This window comes from Panulirus ornatus, chromosome 10 (assembly GCF_036320965.1).
Source record: "Panulirus ornatus isolate Po-2019 chromosome 10, ASM3632096v1, whole genome shotgun sequence".
NCBI lineage: Eukaryota > Metazoa > Arthropoda > Malacostraca > Decapoda > Palinuridae > Panulirus > Panulirus ornatus.
The window spans coordinates 13,597,361-13,620,673 of NC_092233.1; the positions used below are offsets into that span (position 1 = coordinate 13,597,361).

A 23,313-nucleotide genomic window follows, 5' to 3' on the forward strand; every position below is an offset into this window, starting at 1 on the left:
GTCTTATTGACTTGAATGAGTTTTACAATCATAATTTTTATGCAATTGGCAGTTCATTCTCATGTTTTTCTGACACTCGTCAGTCATTATATCTGTGATGCCTCTTACAATTTTATGCAAATGAATGAATGAGTTAAGGTGCAAAATGAACTGGTTTATCAAGATATGCAGTTACCTTTAACAAAACGTCCGGAGAGATGCGTCAGCTTTAAGAACAACCTGTAATAGAAAGATAAAGGCAGCGAATGACCCAAGGCAAGAAGGAAACAGCAAATCGATTTATCTTTACGTATATTTTTGTATGTTACAGTCTGATAAGTGACACCGCCGTCGCGCCAGACGTACGATGACCTTGAAAAGAAAAACATAGCTTATATTACTGTAATGAACGTGGACATGCTCAGAATTGTGGTGTCTATGATCTTCATTCATCAGATATGAATCTTCCATACATATGCTTGAATTTACAACTTGTTAATAATTGTTTCTGTTTGATTGGATAGTTGATTACGTAATAAGTTGCAAAGCTACCTTATGTTTTTAGACTATTTTTGCAATATAGATATACATACTTTATGTACACTAAGTATCCGGAAATTCTTACGATTTGGGATAATTCTTGATGTTTTAAATAAATACATACCTAGAAATCTCAGTCGATCCTCCTTCATCCTAGGAAAAAAACATTTCGTTGGCTTTGCTTCAACCCCGGCAACACCACTCACCCAGTGGTCGCCACAGAGGCCACATCGATTGTTGGTGTGTACTCGTTTTTAGCAAGCTTGTAACAGGCTTTTTGTAGCCAGGTAAGTCAAGGGCGTCGTCAGCTAGTTAGGAGTTTATTTAGAGGGAGAGAATTGAAATTCTCTTGTTATTTCTTCAATGGGGTAGATCGATGACGAGATAGGCAATTGTATCACTAGGAATCGTAACCAGTTAACGATCATGTTACTCGAACAACAGAATGACCGGTCGTAATTATATATTTATTACAACGAGAACCATTGGATTGGTAGTCTTTATTAGATGTATATTACATGGATACCTATTGTTTTGTTTTATATATAACTTGCATTTTAACTAGTATATTCTGAAACGGCAGTCATATGTACGGATATGTCATTCAGGTATCAGCTATATTGTTATATATACACAGATAAGTCCCACTTACAGATGCTTCATGAAAACAGACAGCAATCGTATACACAGGGACGCCATATATAATGGCAAATCAGATGTATATATTGATTACAGAGAAATCATACTTGATATCACATGAGCTAAGAAATGTCGCATCTTTGTCAAAAGTGTACATGCTTACACAGCAGTCATATAAAGACGACTGAATATATGAACAAAGGTATTCACATTTACAGTTGATATACACAGTAGTGATTACACATGATTTAGTCAAAAGTACCCACAGGTAAGTTACACCCACAGTGTAGAGTACGAACAGACAACACAGTGTAAACTTCCTCAGCTATAGTCCTTCCCCTCCCCATTCCCTTCCCGTCATGGGTTTCCACTACGTCGATATATCGAGGCTGCTGTTAGTTCATTGTGTAGATTGCTATTAGTATATTATTATTTTTATATTGTTATTATATTATTATTATTATTATTATTATTATTATTATTATTATTACTATTATTATTATAGTAATTGCAACTATTAGAAGGACAAAGTTACATACAGACATTGCATACATCCAACAGTACATAGGAAACAGGAATACAAAAGTATTCAATCTGCAATAGAGCATAAGGTCCCAACGAGGCTGCTTGTGATAGTGGAAGAGATTGGTTACTTTAATGTTAGTGTGATAAGAGTAAGATATAAATGTCTCAAAGAAAAAAAAATCTGAAATTTTGATATGAATAAGGAGACGCCAGCAATGTCAGTTGTGGATTTAAGGCGAAATATTTATGGAGTTTGTTTTTAAACTTTTCTTTGTTACTGCTTACACCTGCACTAACTTGTAAATCATTCATGGTAAAACGTTTGCCACATAAGTAGCTTGCTGGGTCGAGATTATCATAACTTTGAATACATGTATCACATCACCTAACGCGCTCTTTTCCAAGCTAGGTAGATTCAAGTCCTACAGTCTGCTCTTACATTTGAACCTCAGGCCGGAAATCATCCTGATAGCTCACCTCTATACTCTCTCCATTCTGTTTTGTCGTTTTTCAAGTTAGATGACCAAAACCGAACATAACATTCGAGTTAGGGAAGTACGAATGACCTGTACATAATGAGGATAGTTTCCTTGGACAAAGTTGATATCCCTTTCGACCGTTTTTATATTGCTTTTCTGTCTTGCTTACTAGGCTGTAGGTCAACAGAGAGTATTACACACAAATCTTTTTCCTCGTTTACATTTCAAAGTTCAACACAATTTCATACTGTAGCTCGCCTTCTCGTTTTTGTTACTGGTGTGTACGTTTTGCATTTTATCAATCTTTGAATTCATTCTCCACTTTTGAGGCTAATACATCAGTTTGCCTGTCAGCTGAAGGCTGCATACGTTCAGTTTCTGTTGTAGTTTTTTATCCCAACGGAATATCGATCGAAATTTTTGATATCATGGATGACAGCTCATGATCGATGTCATTAATATATTCGGTCTTATAAGACTAATTCCTGACTTTCTGTGGATAATGGTGTTTGAATGTCAGTATAAGTCGGTGTTTGTATGTGAAATTGTCTTGTGTGAATGTTCTGCGGTGGATATTGATGCAACTTTTCGCTTGGAACACCCTCGTGTATGTGTACAAGACAGAAAGTAGACCACGGTGTTCCAAATAAATAATCTCGTCAATACCCGTACTTAGTACATCCACACAGACGAAACTCCATACAAAAACCCTTACGGACTTACAAACAGCAGCACCAACACACAGACAACAGTACCTACAAAATGACAACAGTACCCACTGACACCAATACCCACAGAACAGCAGTACCAACACAGAGACAGTAGTATCCACACACAGAAGAAATTAGTACCCAAGCACAGACACAAATACCCACTTACAGACGAAAGCATTTACTGTCATCACTAACCACACAGACAGCAGTACTAACACACAATCATCTCTCACATTGACAGCAGTACCCACCCTGACAGGAGACAACTGAGCTGAGTTATAGGGAAAGGCTAGAGGCCTTGAGCTTGACCCACCGTGAAAGAGGGAAGAATGATGGATGATGACCTTCTCTCATATTAATAAGTTTGTGAACCAGCTCGATGACTCTGTGAACATTTCGCAGAAACACGCAGGGATCGAACAACCAGAGGACTGTAACATGAAATTAAGCAAAGGTATTGCTGGAAGAGATATAAAGAAGGTACTTTTATAGTATGAGTAGTGGATGAATGGGATGATCAGAGTCTTGGGGATAATAAAGCATACAGGAGTTTAAAAAGCTGTACGATAGATAGTTCAAAGAGATGGCGCCACTCCCCACGGGTATACAACACCCTCCGCGTTCGGTACCCATGAGTAACGATTTACTCATCCGCAGCCACATGGAGATGACAGTCCCCACGCACAGATGGAAGAGTTTCAGTGGATGACGTAATGATAGGCGGGAAACTGAAGTGACAAGTTCAAAAGTGCTTTCACAGTGGATGACGTTATCCCAACGCCAGTGAGATGGGACAGGATTGGGTAATGGAAGACATTGAAACATGTTGAAAATACATGTACTGCACTAAAGAATCTTAATCCATATCAGGCTCATGGCCCTGTTTGAAATTTCTCCATTTACGCTGGAGATGTGTACGGATACACCTGATAAACTTCACGATATTTTGTTAGAACTGCCACTGAAAAGCACAAAAGATAAAGTGGCAAGGGAGCGGAAGAGGGCAGACGTCAAACCTTTCAATAAGAAAAGGACACCATGAATGGGAGGCGCTGGACCACAGATGTGTCTCCCTGATAAGCGTTATCTCTAAGGTTCTGGAAAAGATAATCACAAAGTAAACGAATGACTTTCTGCAGAGGAGAAACTACCCAAATATGAGAAAGCAACTTCAGGTAAAGATTATATGTGTTGGCCTGATACATGGTTCATGAAACTCAACGCGAATAAATGCAGGGTAATGAAGACAGAGCAGAGCAAAAGAAGGCTTCGACGTGATGACATCTTGCAAGAATCTATGAGAAAGGGACTTGGGAGTTGACATCGTCCCTAGCAGGTCGCCAAGAGCTCCATCCAAGGAGATTTAGGTAAGGTATGCCAGTTGTCTGCTGACAAATGGCAGAATCGCATTCAAGTTATGGATCAGGAAATAATCAGCAGGCCAAAACTAAAATAGGCTTCTCGGGTTTGGTAACCGCACCTAAGGAAGGACAAAGAGTTGATTAAGAGGAGGAAGACCATGATGGTACGAGAACTAAGAGGAGTTTCAGGAAAAGGCAAGAAGCCTTGAATTTACTCACTATGGAAGAATGAAGGGTGACCTGGAACCATTATTCTTCTTGATCTTTGTGGATGACTTGACAGAAGGATTGGACTTCTGTCTGAGCATGTTTGCGAATGATGGCAATTCGTAAGGGAAGTAAAAAGTAAAGAGGATTGCATTAGATTTCAAGGGACACCTAGATAAATTGCACAGGTGGTCTGATACAGCATTAATGGAGTTCAACCCTATTAGAGGCAAAGTCATGAGAATGGAACACGATGAAAGAAGGCCTCGATATGAATATTATCTGTCAGGAATCCGTGTGTCGCCAGAGTCCCACCTTAGAGCCAGCACAGGCCGGGCAAGAGCACGAACAGACGGGCAAATGTATTCATATGCAGACCAGATTGCCCACACATACAGCAGTAAAGGAGGTAAACTGCGTGTAGGCAAATATTAGAGAAACGTTCAAGTACACGGAGGAGACAGTAAACAAGCCATTTCACATCTTACATTAAGCCCACAACTAGAACATGCTTCTCGAGTTTGGGTAGTGTACTTGAAAAAAGCACAAAGAGCTAATAGAGAAGGTCCAGAAGAAAACGACAAAGATGGTACCAGATTTAAGAAAGCTGGGTTACAAAGAAAGATGGAAGATCTTAGATTTATCCGACAGAGAAGAAAGAAGAGTAAAGGATGACATGATTTGTAACCATGAAGTGTTTAAACAGTCAGATTATATCAGTTATATCAACAGTGAACATTTCTTCGAAAGATGTGATAGACCAAGTGGTTCTCAACATTAAGCAAAAATATTTTTAGAAAAGATTTGTATGACGCGTATTGTGTAAATGGACTAAACTGAATGATGAGAATGTGAGTGTGTGGACAGCGTAAATAAGTTTGAAAGTTGTATGATAAAGTTCAAGAGATTGGGACTAACAAGTGTAGACCTTCCTCCCCGTACATAGAAACAGGTAGGTACAGACAACAGTACCCACACAGACTATACTACACCCACACACGGTCTACAGTACCCACACAAGACTACTGCCCACACACGGTCAACAGTACCCACACAAGACAGTACTGCCCACACTCGGTCATCAGTACCCACAGACAATATTACACACATGCGGTCAACAGTACCCACACATGGTCAGCAGTACCCACACAGAAAATACTACACACACACACACACACACACACACACACACACACACCCGGTCAACAGTACCCACACAGACAATAGTACACACACACCCACACAGTCAACAGTACCCTCACAGACTGTACTACACACACGGTCGACAGTAGCCACACAGACAGTACTACACACACGGTCAACAGTATCCACACAGACAATATTACATACGGTCATCAGACACTATTACTCACAAACGGTCAACAGTACCGGCGCACACAGACACAGTAGTACCCACACACAAACAAATGACTTGTTCTTCGAAAGATCTAAGGATTGAAAAACCTGAGGCTAGAGATATAAAGAGCTAGAAACTCGTGGGAAGAGATGTAAATCAGTACTTTTAATGTTTGTAACTAAGTATTTTGCTAGTATGAGTGGTGGATGGATGAAGTAACTGCGTCATCATACTGTGAATGTGGAGAACATACTGAAGTTTGAGTAGTAGTGATAAAAGTTCAAGATTGGGCCCCCCCGAGTGTAGAACTTCATCCCCATACGGTACAAATAATCAGTTACAAATTGTTAATGATTACAGGAGTACGTCCATACGGGACAAGAGTATGCCTGGGCAGGGCAAGAGCAAGCACAGGCGGGGCAAGAGCAAGCACAGGCCGGGCAAGGTCAAGAGCACAAACAGGTGGGCTAATGTACTCATACGCAGACCAGATTGCCCACACATAGCAGTACCCACACAGTGACAACACTGTAGTATAGAGACAACGATTCACGGGCGGCCTGGAGGCAAGGTGCTTACAAAAAGAACTAACATGGGAAACAAAACATTTACACCCTGAGCGAGCAACTCAAAACAGGCCATTGCTCCAGGCCACAAACGTCATCAATGGCAAAGACCTCTGCATCCTAATCAGCCATCAAATGGACTGAACACAAAAGCCATGGGCCATGTAACAGCTCTTCAAGATGTCGAGTGGTTTCAGGATTTTTGTTTTTCGTTTGGTGCTGACCACTCGAGAGAGTTATCTATCTGACCAGCTTCTTAACCTTGGGGAGCTTATTGGCCGCCTCGCCGTCAGTAGCAGGTGATAACGAAGAGGCAGGTCACGCGGTAACCGAGCGAACGAGGTTTTCTCTTATTAGGGTCAGAGGGCGAGTTCGTGGTGGAGTGACCTTGTGTGGTTAGAAGTCGGGTTACTGAAGGCATTAACAATATATATATATACCCATTTTATCGACCAGCCTCTAGAGGTGGATGAACAGCTGGGTTGACTGTGGACCGACTGTCACAACCAGGATTCGAACCTTGGCGCTCCACCCTGGACGGCCCGTGAATACATCACGGTCAGGAACGCTACCAGTGCACCACGAGAATCAATGTGGCGTTGTGAAGTCACATGTTAAGTGGCGGGTCACTGAAGGTGGGATGACCTTGTAGGGTCAATTGTTGAGTGTCAAGTTACAGCTGTTCGAGTGACCTTGAAGGATCAAAGGTTGATTGGCAGGTAGAGAGATCTCGTAAAGTCAAAGGTTGAGTGGCGTGATCTTATGGGGTCAGAAGCTGAGTGCCAGGTTACCGCTGGTGTTGTAACTTTGCAGGGTCAGGAGACGAGAGACGGTAATTATCTTGTAGGAAAATGACCTTGGGTCAGAGGGCCTGCTTGAGAACCCATGGCAACAGCTCGTGTTCATGTCTCCCGCTGCGTTCCCATTTGTCTTTACGTAATGTTCGACGGTCCTTAAATATTTCTGCGTCATATCGTGTGGAGGAGGGGAGGTTGATATGAACAGATGTGAAGGCCACGACTGAATTTCACTTTCGCTCTTCGTTCTTCTCAGCCTCCATATCTCCCGCCGGCCAGTGGGAGTTAACAGAGAACACTGTATAGATTGTGTTATCACTCTCGTCTCTTTAAAAAGAAAAAAAAATGGCACCTCTCCGGCAGTGGATAGAAACTCTCCGATTGAAAACCGGAAGAAAGAAATTCTAATTAAGAGGGAAAGTGCCAATGATTAACCAAACATGTTTGTTATGGTGGGTAGTTTGGTTGTACATGCATTTTGGCGAACCGAACTACAAACCCGGCAGGAGAAGCGATCCTGAGTAGAAAGCGAATATATATATATATATATATATATATATATATATATATATATATATATATATATATATATATATATATATATATATATATATATATTTTTTTTTTTTTTTTTTTTTTTTTTCTCATACTATTCACCATTTCCCGCATTAGCAAGGTAGCGTTAAGAACAGAGGACTTGGCCTTAGAGGGAATATCCTCACCTGGCCCCCTTCTCTGTTCCTTCTTTTGGAAAATTGAAAAAAAAAAAAATGAGAGGGGAGAATTTCCAGCCCCCCGCTCCCTTCCCTTTTAGTCGCCTTCTACGACACGCAGGGAATACGTGGGAAGTATTCTTTCTCCCCTATCCCCAGGGATAATATATATATATATATATATATATATATATATATATATATATATATATATATATATATATATATATATATATAATGATATACTGTTTGGTCAGGATGTTAGACAATAGATTCAGTATATAAAGTACCCTTGCTGAATCCAGTATTGTATGCTTTGCTGGATATTGTGATAAATTATCACTTTGCCAACCATATCCAGCAAGGGAGTAAAAAAGTCAGACAGAACTTCGGACCTATCTTGTACAAAGACTTAATTCAAGAAAGCCAGGCTGAATCATACACTTTGAATTTAAAGGCCATTAATTTGATAGTTTAGATACATTTTCCCTTTTGGTTAAGAAAAGAACACAAAAACCATGATTTACATTTTTTTTATTTCATTAATATTTGGCTAGAATATAGAAATAGTACCATAATAGACATAAGTACAAGGTCAGAGGCAATGCAACTGATTATTCATACTATAATCTGTCACAGATGGTACAACACATTAACAATTGTCACAGTTGGTACAGATGATCCCCTGCATGAACAGTTGTCACAAGGTGGTACAGCTGGTTCCCGACATCAGAAGTTGTCACAGATAGGCTACAAAAGGAGTATGATAAACCGAGTTTCTACACAAATACAAAGATTCTGGTTGATATTTACATTACGATTCACTGGTAATGTTTGCAGTGGCCGTACTCGCTCAATGCGGTCTTGGTGCCGACCGCGCCTTAGAGATGAGCTGTGTATAGTTCATTAAATGTGAGTACCAACCCACTGGCTATGACGTGGGTTCAGCATTAAAGACACTCTAGGAACTCAGATTTTGCCTCGTCCAGTAATGTATGCTTTGTCTAATCATAGTAGAAAATATTACCAATCGTAGTGTAACTCCTTGATCGAGAGAAATATCATAAAACCTTTTCTTATTGAATACACAATGAACTGTAACATGAACGTTAGTGAATGTCTTGTCTAAATTGGATAGCTTTGTCGTACGCAAAATTCGTAAACTGTTTCCGGTCCTATCTACTTAATATTTTATGACATTCCACAAACACTCATTTACCAATGTGTGTGTGTGTGTGTGTGTGTGTGTCGTGGTACAGGACTCCGCGACTGAAACGTCATCTTAAGCATGGCTGTACCAGTGAGCTTACGATTTCGTTAAGGAACCTCTCATTCTAAAGGAGTCCATCATTTCTTTGCTAGTGGAAGCAAACGCATCCTTGAACTGCAGGAGCTTCCGGGAAGGAAGTCCTGGGTTAAACCGGAACCCTCTCTAAGGGCTGCTACGCATGCTCAGTTTCCGTTTCATACACGTATGCTAAAACTGTACAGTCAAACCTGGCTGTAAAATCACCTGTTCACAGTCTGAATTCTTTTCAGGCCAAAATGTTGGGCTTCGCAGTTTTTTGTCACCGACCAGTATCACACAGGCCAACATTTGGGCCTGTACAGTTAAGTCTGCGTAATTGAATTCCCGTTCACACACACGTATTGGTTTAACGGTGAAGTTCAGACCTGCACAGTGAAAACTAAAGGAAAAACAGCATTGTAGCGGCCCTTAGAAAGATATCATTGGATAATTATGATTAGATTTTAGTATTATTACATAACGCTTCCTTTCCTCTTATTGTAATATGTTTGATACCCAGTCTAACTATTGAGCGTAAGCAAGTGATTTTTAGTGTGATGAATTACAGACGTTTGATATTTGCTTGCTAACGTAATTATGACGTCATCGAGTGGTGTGATGTCGAACCATGGCATTGTTGGCAATCCTTCCATCCCGCAGCACATCGTACCACTGAACACATGTTGTGAGGTTACAACTAGTATTACAAAGAAATTTTATTTTAGTGACTTCTGGGTTACAATTAGAGCAATTTATTTTTAGCGTTTTTAGATATATAGCAGATATTCTGATTATTATGATGAAATGGGTTAGTTTGTAGTATGAAAAAAGAATAATTAATGAATAGTATTTCCATTTTCGGCAGTAGTCAGTCCATCGTACAGTGCCAAGTAGCATTAATACAACAATTTTTTTCTAGTCATTTCCTGAGAAAAACAATGTACTTACATTTTTTCATATTTTAGTATGCAACTTTTCGATCTATTTACAAGTGAAAGAAATAATTCTATATGTATGATTAAATGACTGCATGAAGACTAACTGGTTATGATTAAGGGTTAGAGTTTCTTTCCAAAATAGTGTTCTTTGGTGATAAATTAGTTTGTATTGTCATTTTCATAGTTGTTCTAGTCATAATTATCAATTCTTGAATAACTAGTAAGTGTTTGAATCTAAAACTTTGTTTTTTTACTGCAACTTTTGAAAAGTAATGAGCATTGACCTATACTACTCGCGTTTACATAAGTCGACTTTATCACAGCTTCCAATGTTCTTAAGACAGTGTCAGGGAGCGCCTGGTTGCGAGAGGGGTGTCGGTCCATGAAGATCCCCGACTCTCGTGAACACCCTTTAGTTTCTGTAAAGCATTTGGTGGCGGGCGGGAGTTTATCGTGGTAAGTGAGGGATCACTGATTAGTTCTGTGTTGCCCTCCTTACGGGTCAGAGGCGTGCTGGAGTCCGCCCATGAATTTAGATACTGCAGCAGTGACTTAATGGGTTATGACATTACTTGATAATTAAATAGGATTATGATTCTTCAATGAAAAATTTTCGGCGTGAAAGATGATTATATGTATTTAAACAAGAAGTGTTCAGAATGGTGTTAACCTTCATTAGTGATTGAGCGATGTTTGGTAGAACAGATATTTACATGGGAATAATATTAAAGAACATTTTGTCCATGTTTTTACGTATTTTATTTAGAGTATTTGGCACAGATCCTCACATTTTCAGGCCAGTGATGGAACAGGTCTCAAATGATGACCAAGATGGACATGAATCATTGTCTGAGAGTGTTGGAGCAGACGGTGAGTATATTATTTATTCGTATTGGTTAACTTGTAGTGGTGAGGTGCCACAGAAACAAATTAATGATGTGGAAGAAACTCATCACTGGACGACTTACACTTAGTAGAAGTATTTTAAGTTGATTCTTTGACCTGGAGCTTTATTTCTTATTTCGCAATAATTGTCAACAGTACTTTAAGAGAGCTATGGAGTGAAAGAATCAGTAATATTTTACAAGACAGAAGCATTTTTCTATAGGATCATGATCTGTCTTCTACTAGAATGGAATTGCTGGTTCCACGGTGAAAAAGTTATTTCAGAGTGATATTACCCTTTTTCACTTTTAAAACCTATCCTTTGATACAAAGTAAATCATTAGTGGTTGGGCTATGAGGGAGAAAGAACTTGTGGGGTTGAATAAAAACATTGGTGATGTTACAGGTGATGTAACTATACCAGTAAGTTTAAAAAGTTAACCTGTTTATTGTCACATTATTTCATGATAATCAAAAGTACTAAGTTTATATGGAAATGGATTTATAGGAATCTGATCCTGTGGGGGATGGATCTCATACATATGAATTCGAGCTCCAAATTTATGGTGACATTTTAACTTACCCAACAGCTTTTCAAAACAGATTTATTCATATATTATGACACATGGTGGCAATTAGTGGAATGCTTGAACCATCAAGGGAAATGGGCATTTCTAGACTCTTAAGGCAAATTTTCTTGTAATGTAGCTTTATTTGGTTTGTATAACAACATACGAAACAGATAAAGCTCAGTAGAATCCATATTGTCCCAAGGATGGTCATTTTTATGTCCTCAGGCTTTGTGTTAGAACATTAGAAAGTGAGGACAGGATACCATGGGCATCCCTCCTGTTCATTGAATATTGGTTGGATTTGAGCAAAATTGTTACGAATGCTTTACTTATAGTCTTTCTGTTTGAGTATTTTTGCCTTGCACTTTCATTCTAAAGCCCAGCCCACTTTTGAAAACTCAAGATTGATGTAATTATAGGTGCTACACCGAAAATCCCACATCCTGTGTGCACTCTCACATTGTATGGATTACATTGGTACCAGAATTATTTCTGTTATTAATTTTCCCTTCATCTGCCTTCATTAGTGTTAACAAAAAGTTAGATTTGGTGAAAATAGGAATCAACAAAACCTATGAAAATCACATCTGACTTCCCCTGTCAGCACAGATTTGCCTTGAATTTCTGCTATAAATGTGGAGTATACTAACTTGATTCTTGTTTCCCTTGTGAAGCCACTTGAATATAAACATAGCTAGAAAAAAAATTTGGTGAATTATCATATGTGCACTGTCTTTTGTAATTTGCTAAATAAATCCAAACCAGATCAGTAGAATAACTAAATACGATATCTGATTTCCTTAATGTTCTGTCCTTATTTTGCTCTCCCCCCTTCTCTTTGTTCCCTTCACTTCCGACTAATATATCCCCTTTGTCAATCTCTCCTCATTCATTCTCTCGATATGTCCAGACCATTTCAGCACACCATATTCAGTTCTCTCAGCCATACTCTTCTTGTTACCATGCCTCTCTTTTACCCTGTCCTTACTTATCCAATCAACCCTCATCACTGTTTGTACTCTTCTCAAACATTTCATTTCCAACACATTCACGCTCTTCCATACATTCTCATCTAAAGCATATACCTCACATCCATACAACGCCATTATGACTACTATACCTTCAGATGTATGCATTCCAGAACTTTTACCCCCCCCTCACCTACCATGTGACTCTCCTCATCCTCCATGGTTCCATTCATTGCCATGTCCACTCTTTAGTACATAAAACACTTCACCTCCTTGAAGTCTTCTTCATTCAAACCCTCCTTAATCAACCTGTCTTTTGCATTGCTAAGCCTAATAACTTTGCTTTTGTTAACATTTACTCTGCTTTTATCATCGTTTACTCACAACTTTTTCCTTTTACACTTTATCCCAAACTCAGGTACCAACTGACACCAATTTTGTTTCATCAGCAAACAAATGACTCACCTTCCAGATCCATTGTCACCCCCAGTTGACTGTATATCTGCCCCTCTCTCCAAGACCCTTGCATTTACCTTTCTTACCTCTCCAGCTATAAACAAACAGCTGTGTTGATATCATGTACCCCTTCTGCAGACTCACTTTCACCAGAAACCCCTCACTCTCCTGTCCATCTACATGCCCACATTCCTCACACTCTTGATAAAGACATTTTACTGTTTTCAGCTACTTTCCTCCTACACCATATTTTTGTAACACCCTCCACAAAGCACCTCTTTTAACCTTATCATATGCTTTTTCAATATCCCTAAATGCTACATACAAATCCATCTGTCTCTAAGTATTTCTCACACACATTATTCAAAGCATACACCAGTTCTGCACATTCCCTACAACTCCTAACATTACATTGTTCCTCCCCAGTCTGATTTTCTGTCCATTTCAGCATCTTCTTAATCACCACTCTTCTATACAACACATCAAGACATTCAACAAACGTATACCTTTATGATTTGAACTTTTGCTTTTGTTACCCTTGCCTTTATACAGCGGCATTATGCATGCAGTCCTTGAATCTCCATCCACCTCACCATGATCCATACTTACGTTGAAAATCCTGACTGACCAATTTAACAAGACAGTCACCATCTTTCTCAGAAAATACAACTGTGGTATCATCCACTCCAGGTGCCTTGCCACATATCATCTTACACAAGGCTTTCATCGCCTCTTCTCCTTTCAACAAACCACTTGCCATGACTCGCTTCACACTCCTCGTTTACCCAAACACCCTACATTTCACCCTATCGTAAAACACATTTGATAATCCTTCAGAGTACTCCATCTCGTCTTCTCCTCAAGCCTGTTACCACTTCCAAGTTGCTCCATTTAACAGTGTTCCCATTTTTCTCATTTATTTCTAGTAATCTTCCAAAACATTTTCTTATGCTTCCTCAAGCTTGCTTTGACTCACCCACCCCAACTATCATGTACCCTGTTTTTCAACCCCATTACTCTCTCATCTTGATCACCTGCCACTTTCTTTTGTCCCTCTTTTAATTACTTGCACCCTTTTCCTGTAAGTACCGACCATACAACTCTCTGTTGTCTTTCGCTGACAACTTAACTTTATCACCTCACCACTCACTACCCTTTCTCATCAGCCCACATCTCACCATCTGGATGTCACATACTTCTCTCGCATGTGCCGGCATGCTTCTCCAAATAATTACCTTCAATTTCTCACCCACTCCCCTAGCTTCGTTTGCTCTCACCTTTTGCCATTCTGCACTCAATCTCTCTTGGTATTCCTTCACACAAGTCTCCTTTCCAATCTCACTTACACATATCATTTCCTTTTCCAAAAACTTCAACAAAATATCACCCCTGGCTTCCAGCAAGTGATACAAGCAAATGCAGCTGAATTGAAACAGGAGCATACCACTGGGTCATAAAGCTGTTTGTTATATTAGAAGAGATCAGAAGGTCATTGATTAATGTGGAACGAGTAGAAAGACTTACAGATATTTCAAAGGAAGACCTGAAAACATATCATGTAGCTAAAGAGGTACAAATAATGTTAGTTGTGGATTTGAAGCAAAATATTTGTCAAGTCTGTGTTTAAATGTATTTATGGTATTGCTTTCAGTTACCTGTCATTAGCAAATCATCCACATGCTAACAATTCTGTTGAAGAAAAAGTACTTTGCCTCATTAGATAAAAGCTTGTCCTTGAGTTATATGAATTACCATAAGTGATGTCAGACGAATCTCTCTTTAATTTGTTTGTGTGATTATGATTATCGAAACCTTTAATGATTTTCTATACTTGTATCAGATCACCTGTTAGGCAGGCAGAAGTAGGGGGTTTGGGTTAGGGTGGTATACGAATTGAGAGTCATGGAGAGAGGTTTGGTGAAGGGGTGGTGAAAGCGACAAGATAGATGGAGTGGATGGCATTTCAGTTGAACTTTTGAAGAAAAGGGATGATTGTTTTGTTGATTGGTTATTTATGATTTTTTTTGTATTGATGGAGCATTGTGAGGTGCCTAAGGATTGACAGAATGCATGCATAGTGCCATTGTATGAAGGCATAGGGGATAAAGGTGAGTGTTCATCCCACAGAGATATAAGTTTGTTGAGTGTGCCAGGTCGGTTGAATGGGAGGGTAGTGATTGAGTGGTTAAGGCATATACAGAGCATCAGACTGGGGAGGAGCAGTATGGTTTCAGAAGTGGTAGAGGATGTGTGGATCAGGTATTTACTTTAAAGTTGGTACGTGAGAAATACTTAGAGAAAGAGCTGGATTTGTATATGGCTTTTATGGATCTGGAGAAAGTATGTGATTGAGTTGATAGATGGTAGAAGGCCTTAAGAATATACATTTTGGGAGGAATGCTGCTGGAAATAGTGAGAAGTTTTTATCAAGGTTGGGAAAAGAGGAGAGTGAGTGGTTCCAAGTGAAGATTAGGTCTGTTGCAGGAGTTTGTGATGTCACCATTGTTTTTTAAATTTATTGTGGTTGGTCACCATTGTTTTTTAAATTTATTGTGGTTGGTCACCATTGTTTTTTAAATTTATTGTGGATGGGATTATGAGGGAGTTAAATGTGAGAGTCTTGGAGAGAGGGGTGAGTATACAGTCTGTAGGGGATGAGAGACCTCGGAAGTGAGTCAGTTGTTGTTTGCTGATACAGCTCTGGCATTACATTTACGAGAAACTGCAGAAGTTGGTGACTGAGTTTGGAAGAGGGCATGAAAGGAGTTAATTAAGAGTAAATAAGAAGGAGATGGAGTGAGTATTTTGAAGGTTTGTTGAATGTGTTTGATGATAGAGTGGCAGATATAGGGTGTTTTGGTCAAGGTGGTGTGCAAAGTGAGAGGGTTAGGGAAAATGATTTGGTAAACAGAGAAGAGGTAGTGAAAGCTTTGCGGAAGATGAAAGTCGGCAAGGCAGCAGGTTTGGATGGTATTGCAGTGGAATTTATGAAAAAAGGGGTTGACTGTATTGTTGACTGGTTGGTAAGGTTATTTAATGTATGTATGACTCATGGTGAGGTGCCTGAGGATTGGCGGAATGCGTGCATAGTGCCATTGTACAAAGGCAAAGGGGATAAGAGTGAGTGCTCAAATTACAGAGGTATAAGTTTGTTGAGTATTCCTGGTAAATTATATGGGAGGGTATTGATTGAGAGGGTGAAGGCATGTACAGAGCATCAGATTGGGGAAGAGCAGTGTGGTTTCAGAAGTGGTAGAGGATGTGTGGATCAGGTGTTTGCTTTGAAGAATGTGTGTGAGAAATACTTAGAAAAGCAAATGGATTTGTATGTACCATTTATGGATCTGGAGAAGGCATATGATAGAGTTGATAGAGATGCTCTGTGGAAGGTATTAAGAATATATGGTGTGGGAGGAAAGTTGTTAGAAGCAGTGAAAAGTTTTTATCGAGGATGTAAGGCATGTGTACGCATAGGAAGAGAGGAAAGTGATTGGTTCTCAGTGAATGTAGGTTTGCGGCAGGGGTGTGTGATGTCTCCATGGTTGTTTAATTTGTTTATGGATGGGGTTGTTAGGGAGGTAAATGCAAGAGTTTTGGAAAGAGGGGCAAGTATGAAGTCTGTTGGGGATGAGAGAGCTTGGGAAGTGAGTCAGTTGTTGTTCGCTGATGATACAGCGCTGGTGGCTGATTCATGTGAGAAACTGCAGGAGCTGGTGACTGAGTTTGGTAAAGTGTGTGGAAGAAGAAAGTTAAGAGTAAATGTGAATAAGAGCAAGGTTATTAGGTACAGTAGGGTTGAGGGTCAAGTCAATTGGGAGGTGAGTTTGAATGGAGAAAAACTGGAGGAAGTGAAGTGTTTTAGATATCTGGGAGTGGATCTGTCAGCGGATGGAACCATGGAAGCGGAAGTGGATCATAGGGTGGGGGAGGGGGCGAAAATTCTGGGGGCCTTGAAGAATGTGTGGAAGTCGAGAACATTATCTTGGAAAGCAAAAATGGGTATGTTTGAAGGAATAGTGGTTCCAACAATGTTGTATGGTTGCGAGGCGTGGGCTATGGATAGAGTTGTGCGCAGGAGGATGGATGTGCTGGAAATGAGATGTTTGAGGACAATGTGTGGTGTGAGGTGGTTTGATCGAGTGAGTAACGTAAGGGTAAGAGAGATGTGTGGAAATAAAAAGAGCGTGGTTGAGAGAGCAGAAGAGGGTGTTTTGAAGTGGTTTGGGCACATGGAGAGAATGAGTGAGGAAAGATTGACCAAGAGGATATATGTGTCGGAGGTGGAGGGAACGAGGAGAAGAGGGAGACCAAATTGGAGGTGGAAAGATGGAGTGAAAAAGATTTTGTGTGATCGGGGCCTGAACATGCAGGAGGGTGAAAGGAGGGCAAGGAATAGAGTGAATTGGAGCGATGTGGTATACCGGGGTTGACGTGCTGTCAGTGGATTGAATCAAGGCATGTGAAGCGTCTGGGGTAAACCATGGAAAGCTGTGTAGGTATGTATATTTGCGTGTGTGGACGTATGTATATACATGTGTATGGGGGTCGGTTGGGCCATTTCTTTCATCTGTTTCCTTGCGCTACCTCGCAAATGCGGGAGACAGCGACAAAGTATAATAAAAAAAAATAAGAATAAAAGCAAGGATATCAGGTTTAGTAGGGTTGAGGGACAGGTTATTTGGGGTGGGAGTTTGAATGAAGAAAAATAGGGGAAGTGAATTGTTTTAGACACCTGGGATTGGACATGGCAACACATGGTACCATGAAAGTGAATATGAGTCTTAGGGAGGGTGAGAGGGCAAAAAATTTGGGAGTGCTGAAGAATGTTTGTAAAGAGAGATCATTATCTGGGAGGGCAAAAATGGGTATGTTTGAAGGTTTAGTAGTCCAAATAATATTACATGGATGTGAGGCATGGGCCATAAATAAGGCTGTGCCGAGGAGGGTGTATGTGTTGGAAATGAAATGTTTGAGGATAGTATGTGGTGTGAGATGCTTTGATCAAGTAAGTAAGGAAAGGATAAGAGAGAGGTGTGTTGATGAAAAGAGTGTGGTTGAGAGAGCGTAATAGGGTGTTCTGAAATGGTTTGGATGTGCGAAGAGAGTGGGTTGGGAATGGTTGACGAAAGGATGAGTGAGGAAAAAGTGGATACATGTGTCAGAAGGGGAGGGAATAAGGAGAATGGGGACATCAAATTGGAGATGGGATGGTGAAGTAAAAGAGACTTTGAGCAGTTGGGCCTAGACATGCAGGAGGATAAAAGGCCTGCATGTACTGTACTGCCATTTGGTCTTTTGAATTCTATCCCTATTGAACAAGACGATAGGGAAGGGACTTAGTGGTATACCAGGGATGGAGTTATTTGTGGGGATGTCATAACTCACTGCAGCAATTTTGAATAATATATAGCACTGCTGAAGCAATATCTTCAGCTCTTGAAGCACTATACTGTGAGAATGAAACTCAGCAAATGTGGCTTTTCCCAGGATCAAGTTGAATTCATAGGTCACATTATAGGAAATGTATAGGAAATGAGTCAAAGGCTGTCAAGAGAATAAGCCAGAAAGCTCCACATCCTACCAATAAGAGGCAGGTACTATCATTTCTAGTATCATTAGGAAATTTTGTCATTAGTTTTGTTGCAATTGCCCACTCACTGTATGAGCTCTGGAAGAGACAAGCCATACAGGATACTTTGGTCAGAGACATTGGAGCAATACTTCCAGAAGCTGAAAGATATCATGTGGGAGTTTGTATGTACATTGATGCATATGAACAGGTTATTAGTGCAATTTGGATGCAATAAACCGAAGGAGAAATCTATCTTTTTGATAACTTCACTTGAAAATCAAAGCCTGCTGACTAGAACCCTGTTATATTTGAAAGAAAGCCACTGGCTGTTTCTGAAGGAATTATTAAGTTTTAAGTTTTACACTTCTATGGGATTGAGTGTGTGCCTCAAAGCACCTTGACCCCCACATTGATGAGGGTGGCTTTGTACATACAAAAGTTTCAATTAATCAACAGATATATTAGGGTTTACTTAATGTTAGTACCATCTTCCTATTGAGACATCATCTAATTGAGGATGCTGAGCATTTTAGTCCTGAGTTACCTCACCTGGATACAGCTGCAGTGGACACTTATACAAGACCTTTGAGTCAGTAATTTAGCATTTAACGTGGTAATGGTGTAGATGTTTTGTGAACTTTGGTGTCCAGTTATTATGTGACTTGCAGTGAACAATTGGGCATATATATGTATTGACCCATGCCCTATCTCTCTCAAAAATCATGAATTTCTTTGCATTAAGACATGCTTACAGATAGCTGTTATTATATTTACTGTACAGGGTTAACTTCTGAAATCTGTCAATTTTCCCTAGATGATAGATAATGTAGTTAATATTAGCATCTGCAGATTTTCTGCTTGAGAAGTATATTTGTTAGAATAATCTTCATTGTTAAACTGTTTTAGAGGTGAATATCTTTTAAATGTTATTATATTGACTGGCACTGTATAACCCAAAGTAATTGTATATCAAAAGAATGAAATAAAGATTCTTGGGGAGTAATATACACAAAAAGTTGACTTAGGATGTTAACATAACATTTTACCCAACAAAAGAATATCTGAACTGTATTTGTCCTGTCCTGCAGCTTCCAGCCAATCAGGGTATGACAGGTTGAAGATGTAGAGTGACATAATAGTGTTAAGCAAATCAGAAAGCAGCATGGGTTGAAGTCCTGGGACCAAAGAATGCCAGTTGAGAGGAGTGATGCATTTGGAGTTTGGACAACTATATGTGAATGCCTTCATCACTTTGGGTTACATTTTGAGATCTCATTTTAGTGCGTGATGTCATAAGTCAGAGACTTAAGTTGCCCAGATCTGTTTCCTCCCACCTGCAACTGGGTAAGAACTGATGGGCTTATCAGTCAACTCTTCTAGATGCACAAGTACCATCACTCATAGCACCATGTGGGTGGTGTTTTTACATATATTATTTCAGTTCATACCTAACCCCTCAATTTTCACTCTAGGCTTATATTGTGACACATAGCCCTTTTCCATAAAGGTGTAAGCAAAGCAATCCCAAAAAACTGTTAAGCAATAGTTTACATCACACATCATTAAGATCGTCAAAAGAGTCCTGAGAGGCATAATGACTGAATTTATGGAAGTGAACATTCTACGTAACCTGCAACAACATATTTGTATGGTGGCAAGATCTTTCCTCTCTCAGGTCCTTGACCACTATGATAGGATTGTTCAAGCTTTGGGGAAACAAACAGAGTATCACCATGATTTACACAAACTTTGGAAAATCATTTGATAAATATGACCATAGTATCATAGCACATAAAATGTAAATGATGGAAATAACCAAAAAAATTGGGAAGTGGATATGTGTAAAACTTTTTAACCAACAGATCACAGCATTTAGTTGTAAACTATGCCATCTATCTACAGTGCCTCCACAAAAGCTCACTTCCCAAAGAACTTTACATGTACTCCTTATATTCCTCTTTTCTGTATCTGACATTGATGTAAGCACAAGCCTCAGTTTCTTATCCTTTGCAGATTATACAAAAAAGTTTGAAAATTACATCAGTGAGGATAATGAAAAGCAACAAAGAGACATAAATGAATTCTTCAACTTGGCAACTGAGAACAACATACTTTTCAGTGAAGATAAATTTCAGTTCCTCCACTATGAAGTAAATGAAGAAATCCAGAACAATACAGAAAACTGGAGAGATGCTGATGGTATCTTAAACTAGTTTAATAATATGAAAGATCTTGGAGGAATAATGTCTAACACTCTAACCTTCAGCATATACAGCAAACCAATAGTTGCCTCCCGCATGAAACATTGGGCTTGATCCAGCGGACCTTCAAGACAAAGGAAGGTAACCCAGTGATATTATTATTCAAGTTGCTATTTCTTTCAGGTAATTAATACTACTGCATTCTAACATTACTCTACAATGTGCACAAAATTGTGAAATTATGAGATGTCTTGAGATCTTTCACAGCCCATACTAATGTGCTAAAGGAAGTAAATTATTTGGAATAGCTGAAATCTCTGAGTTGATATACCTCTCCTATCTGCTCTCCCTGGAGTGCAGATAGGAGAGGTATATCAACATCTGCATTTGGAAAATCCTAGAAAGTATGGTTCCAACTTACACTTGAAAATAACACCCTACTACCACAGCAGGTCTGGCAGACTTTGTAGAGGACTGCCTCTGAAAATGCAGAGAGAGAGAGAGAGAGAGATCATTGAACATTTGGGTCCCAAGACTCTTTAACACATTGCCTGCTATCATTGGAAATGTCATGGGATACATAGTAGAGAAATTTAAGAGTGTACCGGACAAGTGCCTGCAAAGTGTACTGGATCAGCCATGCTGTTGGAGCTATGTGGACCTGTAGACTGTGGGTTCCAGCGTTGGTTGACCAGTGACCTAACCTGGGCTCAGCCTGGACTGTGGGGGTGAAGACTCCTGAAGACTTCACTAGGTATTAAGGTGATCACCTCTAGCCTGAGGAGTGTGCTCATTTGCTCCAGTGCTTCTGTCTAGAGAGTCAGAAAACCCAAGTGGATCATGGACATCATGACGTCACCTTGTCATATGTTCTTTGATTTTGTTTTTCACATTATCCTGCAACACAAGAATGATGCACCTTTCAAAGAATGAGTGTAGTTAGTTGTCAGCCAATGTAACATAAAAGTTGTGGTGAACAGTATATTCTGCAGCAGCTCTTAAGTGCTGCTTAGTATGGATGAATTCATGTACTTAGTTATATATATTCTGCAAGGAACCAGGTACAGTTCAGCATGTACAAAGCCTTGTGTATAGTTATAAACGTGTGATGTATGTTCTGCAGGTTCCCAAGACACAGCTTAGCATGTTTTAAGCCCATTAAAGCTCATCATCCATTTACAGGTAATGTGCTCAAGGAATGGAGCTAGGAGGATAACTACTCATAGGGATCAAGTTGTGCATAAGTATGATAATGAAGGCATTGATTATGGTGATGATGTGGTTTAGATGATTGACTAATACCCTTTAGAGTGTAATCACTTAACAGTATGTATGTTTCCTAAGATTATAAGTATTAGAATTTATTTATTTATATCTCTTAAACCCAGTAACCCCAAAATCTGTGGATTGCTTGGTCTTTCACTAAAGGGACCCGCATAAATCTCATAATTGACAAATAGTTAAACATAAAAGGGGTGGATAATCAGGACTTCCTCAATTTAGATGGGTACAATTTCAGAAAATTGGAAGTTAGAAATTTGGTATAAATGTTATAGTCCAGAGTTAAATGATTTGTTGAGACTAAAGTGAGCAGTTTATGTAAAAATTTGTGCTGCTTGTCCCAAGCACCACCTGCAGTTGGGGAAATCCTGCCCAGACACTGAGACACCCTCATGCAGAGTACTCCAGCACACAGTTCACCATGCATGGCATGTTGATGCTTTCTTCCATTGTTGGTATTTTTATGATTCGGGGAAACTCACAGATGTGCTACAAATGGTACATTTTCCCAAGAGTTTCTCATAAAGAAGCATAAGAAGAATATAACGCATGAAACCAAACTGAAGTGCTTTGATGACTTGAGTGGAGATGGCATGACAATGGTTGGGTGTGTGTTTATTCTGAACTAGTTAAGCATGTAGTTCATTCATAGGAATACAGCCAAGGGTAAAGAGTCTTTAGCCCAGTCAAAATGAGTTAATCAAGATCACAGAGTTGAATATGAATTATAGAATTATAAATAAGTATTGAATATTTGTGGTTGTTATATCAGGTAGAGAGAAATCTGTGTATAGTATTGGGTCTTGGATAGAGTCTGGAACATTGCTTCTCTTGTTTTATGTAAAGAGTGGATCTCTTTTTAGATACCATTTATTAGGAACATATCCAACATTTAAAGTGAGGAAGTCCTGTATGATTTAAACATTAAAGCATTCATGGGATGTAATTCTAAGGAGTAGGCTATCAAATTTAACATTTTGATAACAGCTGTTCCTTGCTTGATAGCCTTGAAGCATTTTCATGTTTTCATATTTGATTGCAATATCCCATGCAGTGGTAAAGCACAAAGAACAGACAAAAAAAGATGGCCTTACTTGCTCACATTCACTCTCTCACTGTCACATATAGTATAATGAATCCAGATCCCCCTATCCACAGTCAAGCTCCATAGACCTGTCTGTGGTTTCCCCTGACTGCTTCATATTCTCTGGCTGATCCCATTGATAGCATATCACCCCCTGTATACTACAGTGCTCCATTTGGTCAAACCCTTGCA

The 23,313-nt window shown here is 39.5% G+C and overlaps 1 protein-coding gene across 7 annotated transcripts in view; it reads left to right on the plus strand.

The window, feature by feature from the left end:
- The first annotated feature begins 719 nt into the window (after positions 1 to 719).
- ACC (acetyl-CoA carboxylase) overlaps positions 720 to 23,313 on the plus strand; it is a 333,790-nt gene continuing 311,196 nt past the window's right edge. For 2 of the 7 annotated variants that reach the window (XM_071665542.1, XM_071665544.1), the window contains exons 1-3: positions 777 to 806; positions 6,161 to 6,262; positions 10,899 to 10,972. In XM_071665542.1, coding sequence (XP_071521643.1) covers positions 6,186 to 6,262; positions 10,899 to 10,972 — 151 coding nt within the window. In that variant the 5' untranslated portion in view covers positions 777 to 806; positions 6,161 to 6,185. Of the gene's footprint in view, positions 807 to 6,160; positions 6,263 to 10,423; positions 10,559 to 10,898; positions 10,973 to 20,878; positions 20,898 to 21,938; positions 22,001 to 23,313 lie in introns of those variants that run through there. The other 5 variants (XM_071665546.1, XM_071665545.1, XM_071665543.1 and 2 more) reach the window with 5 other exon arrangements.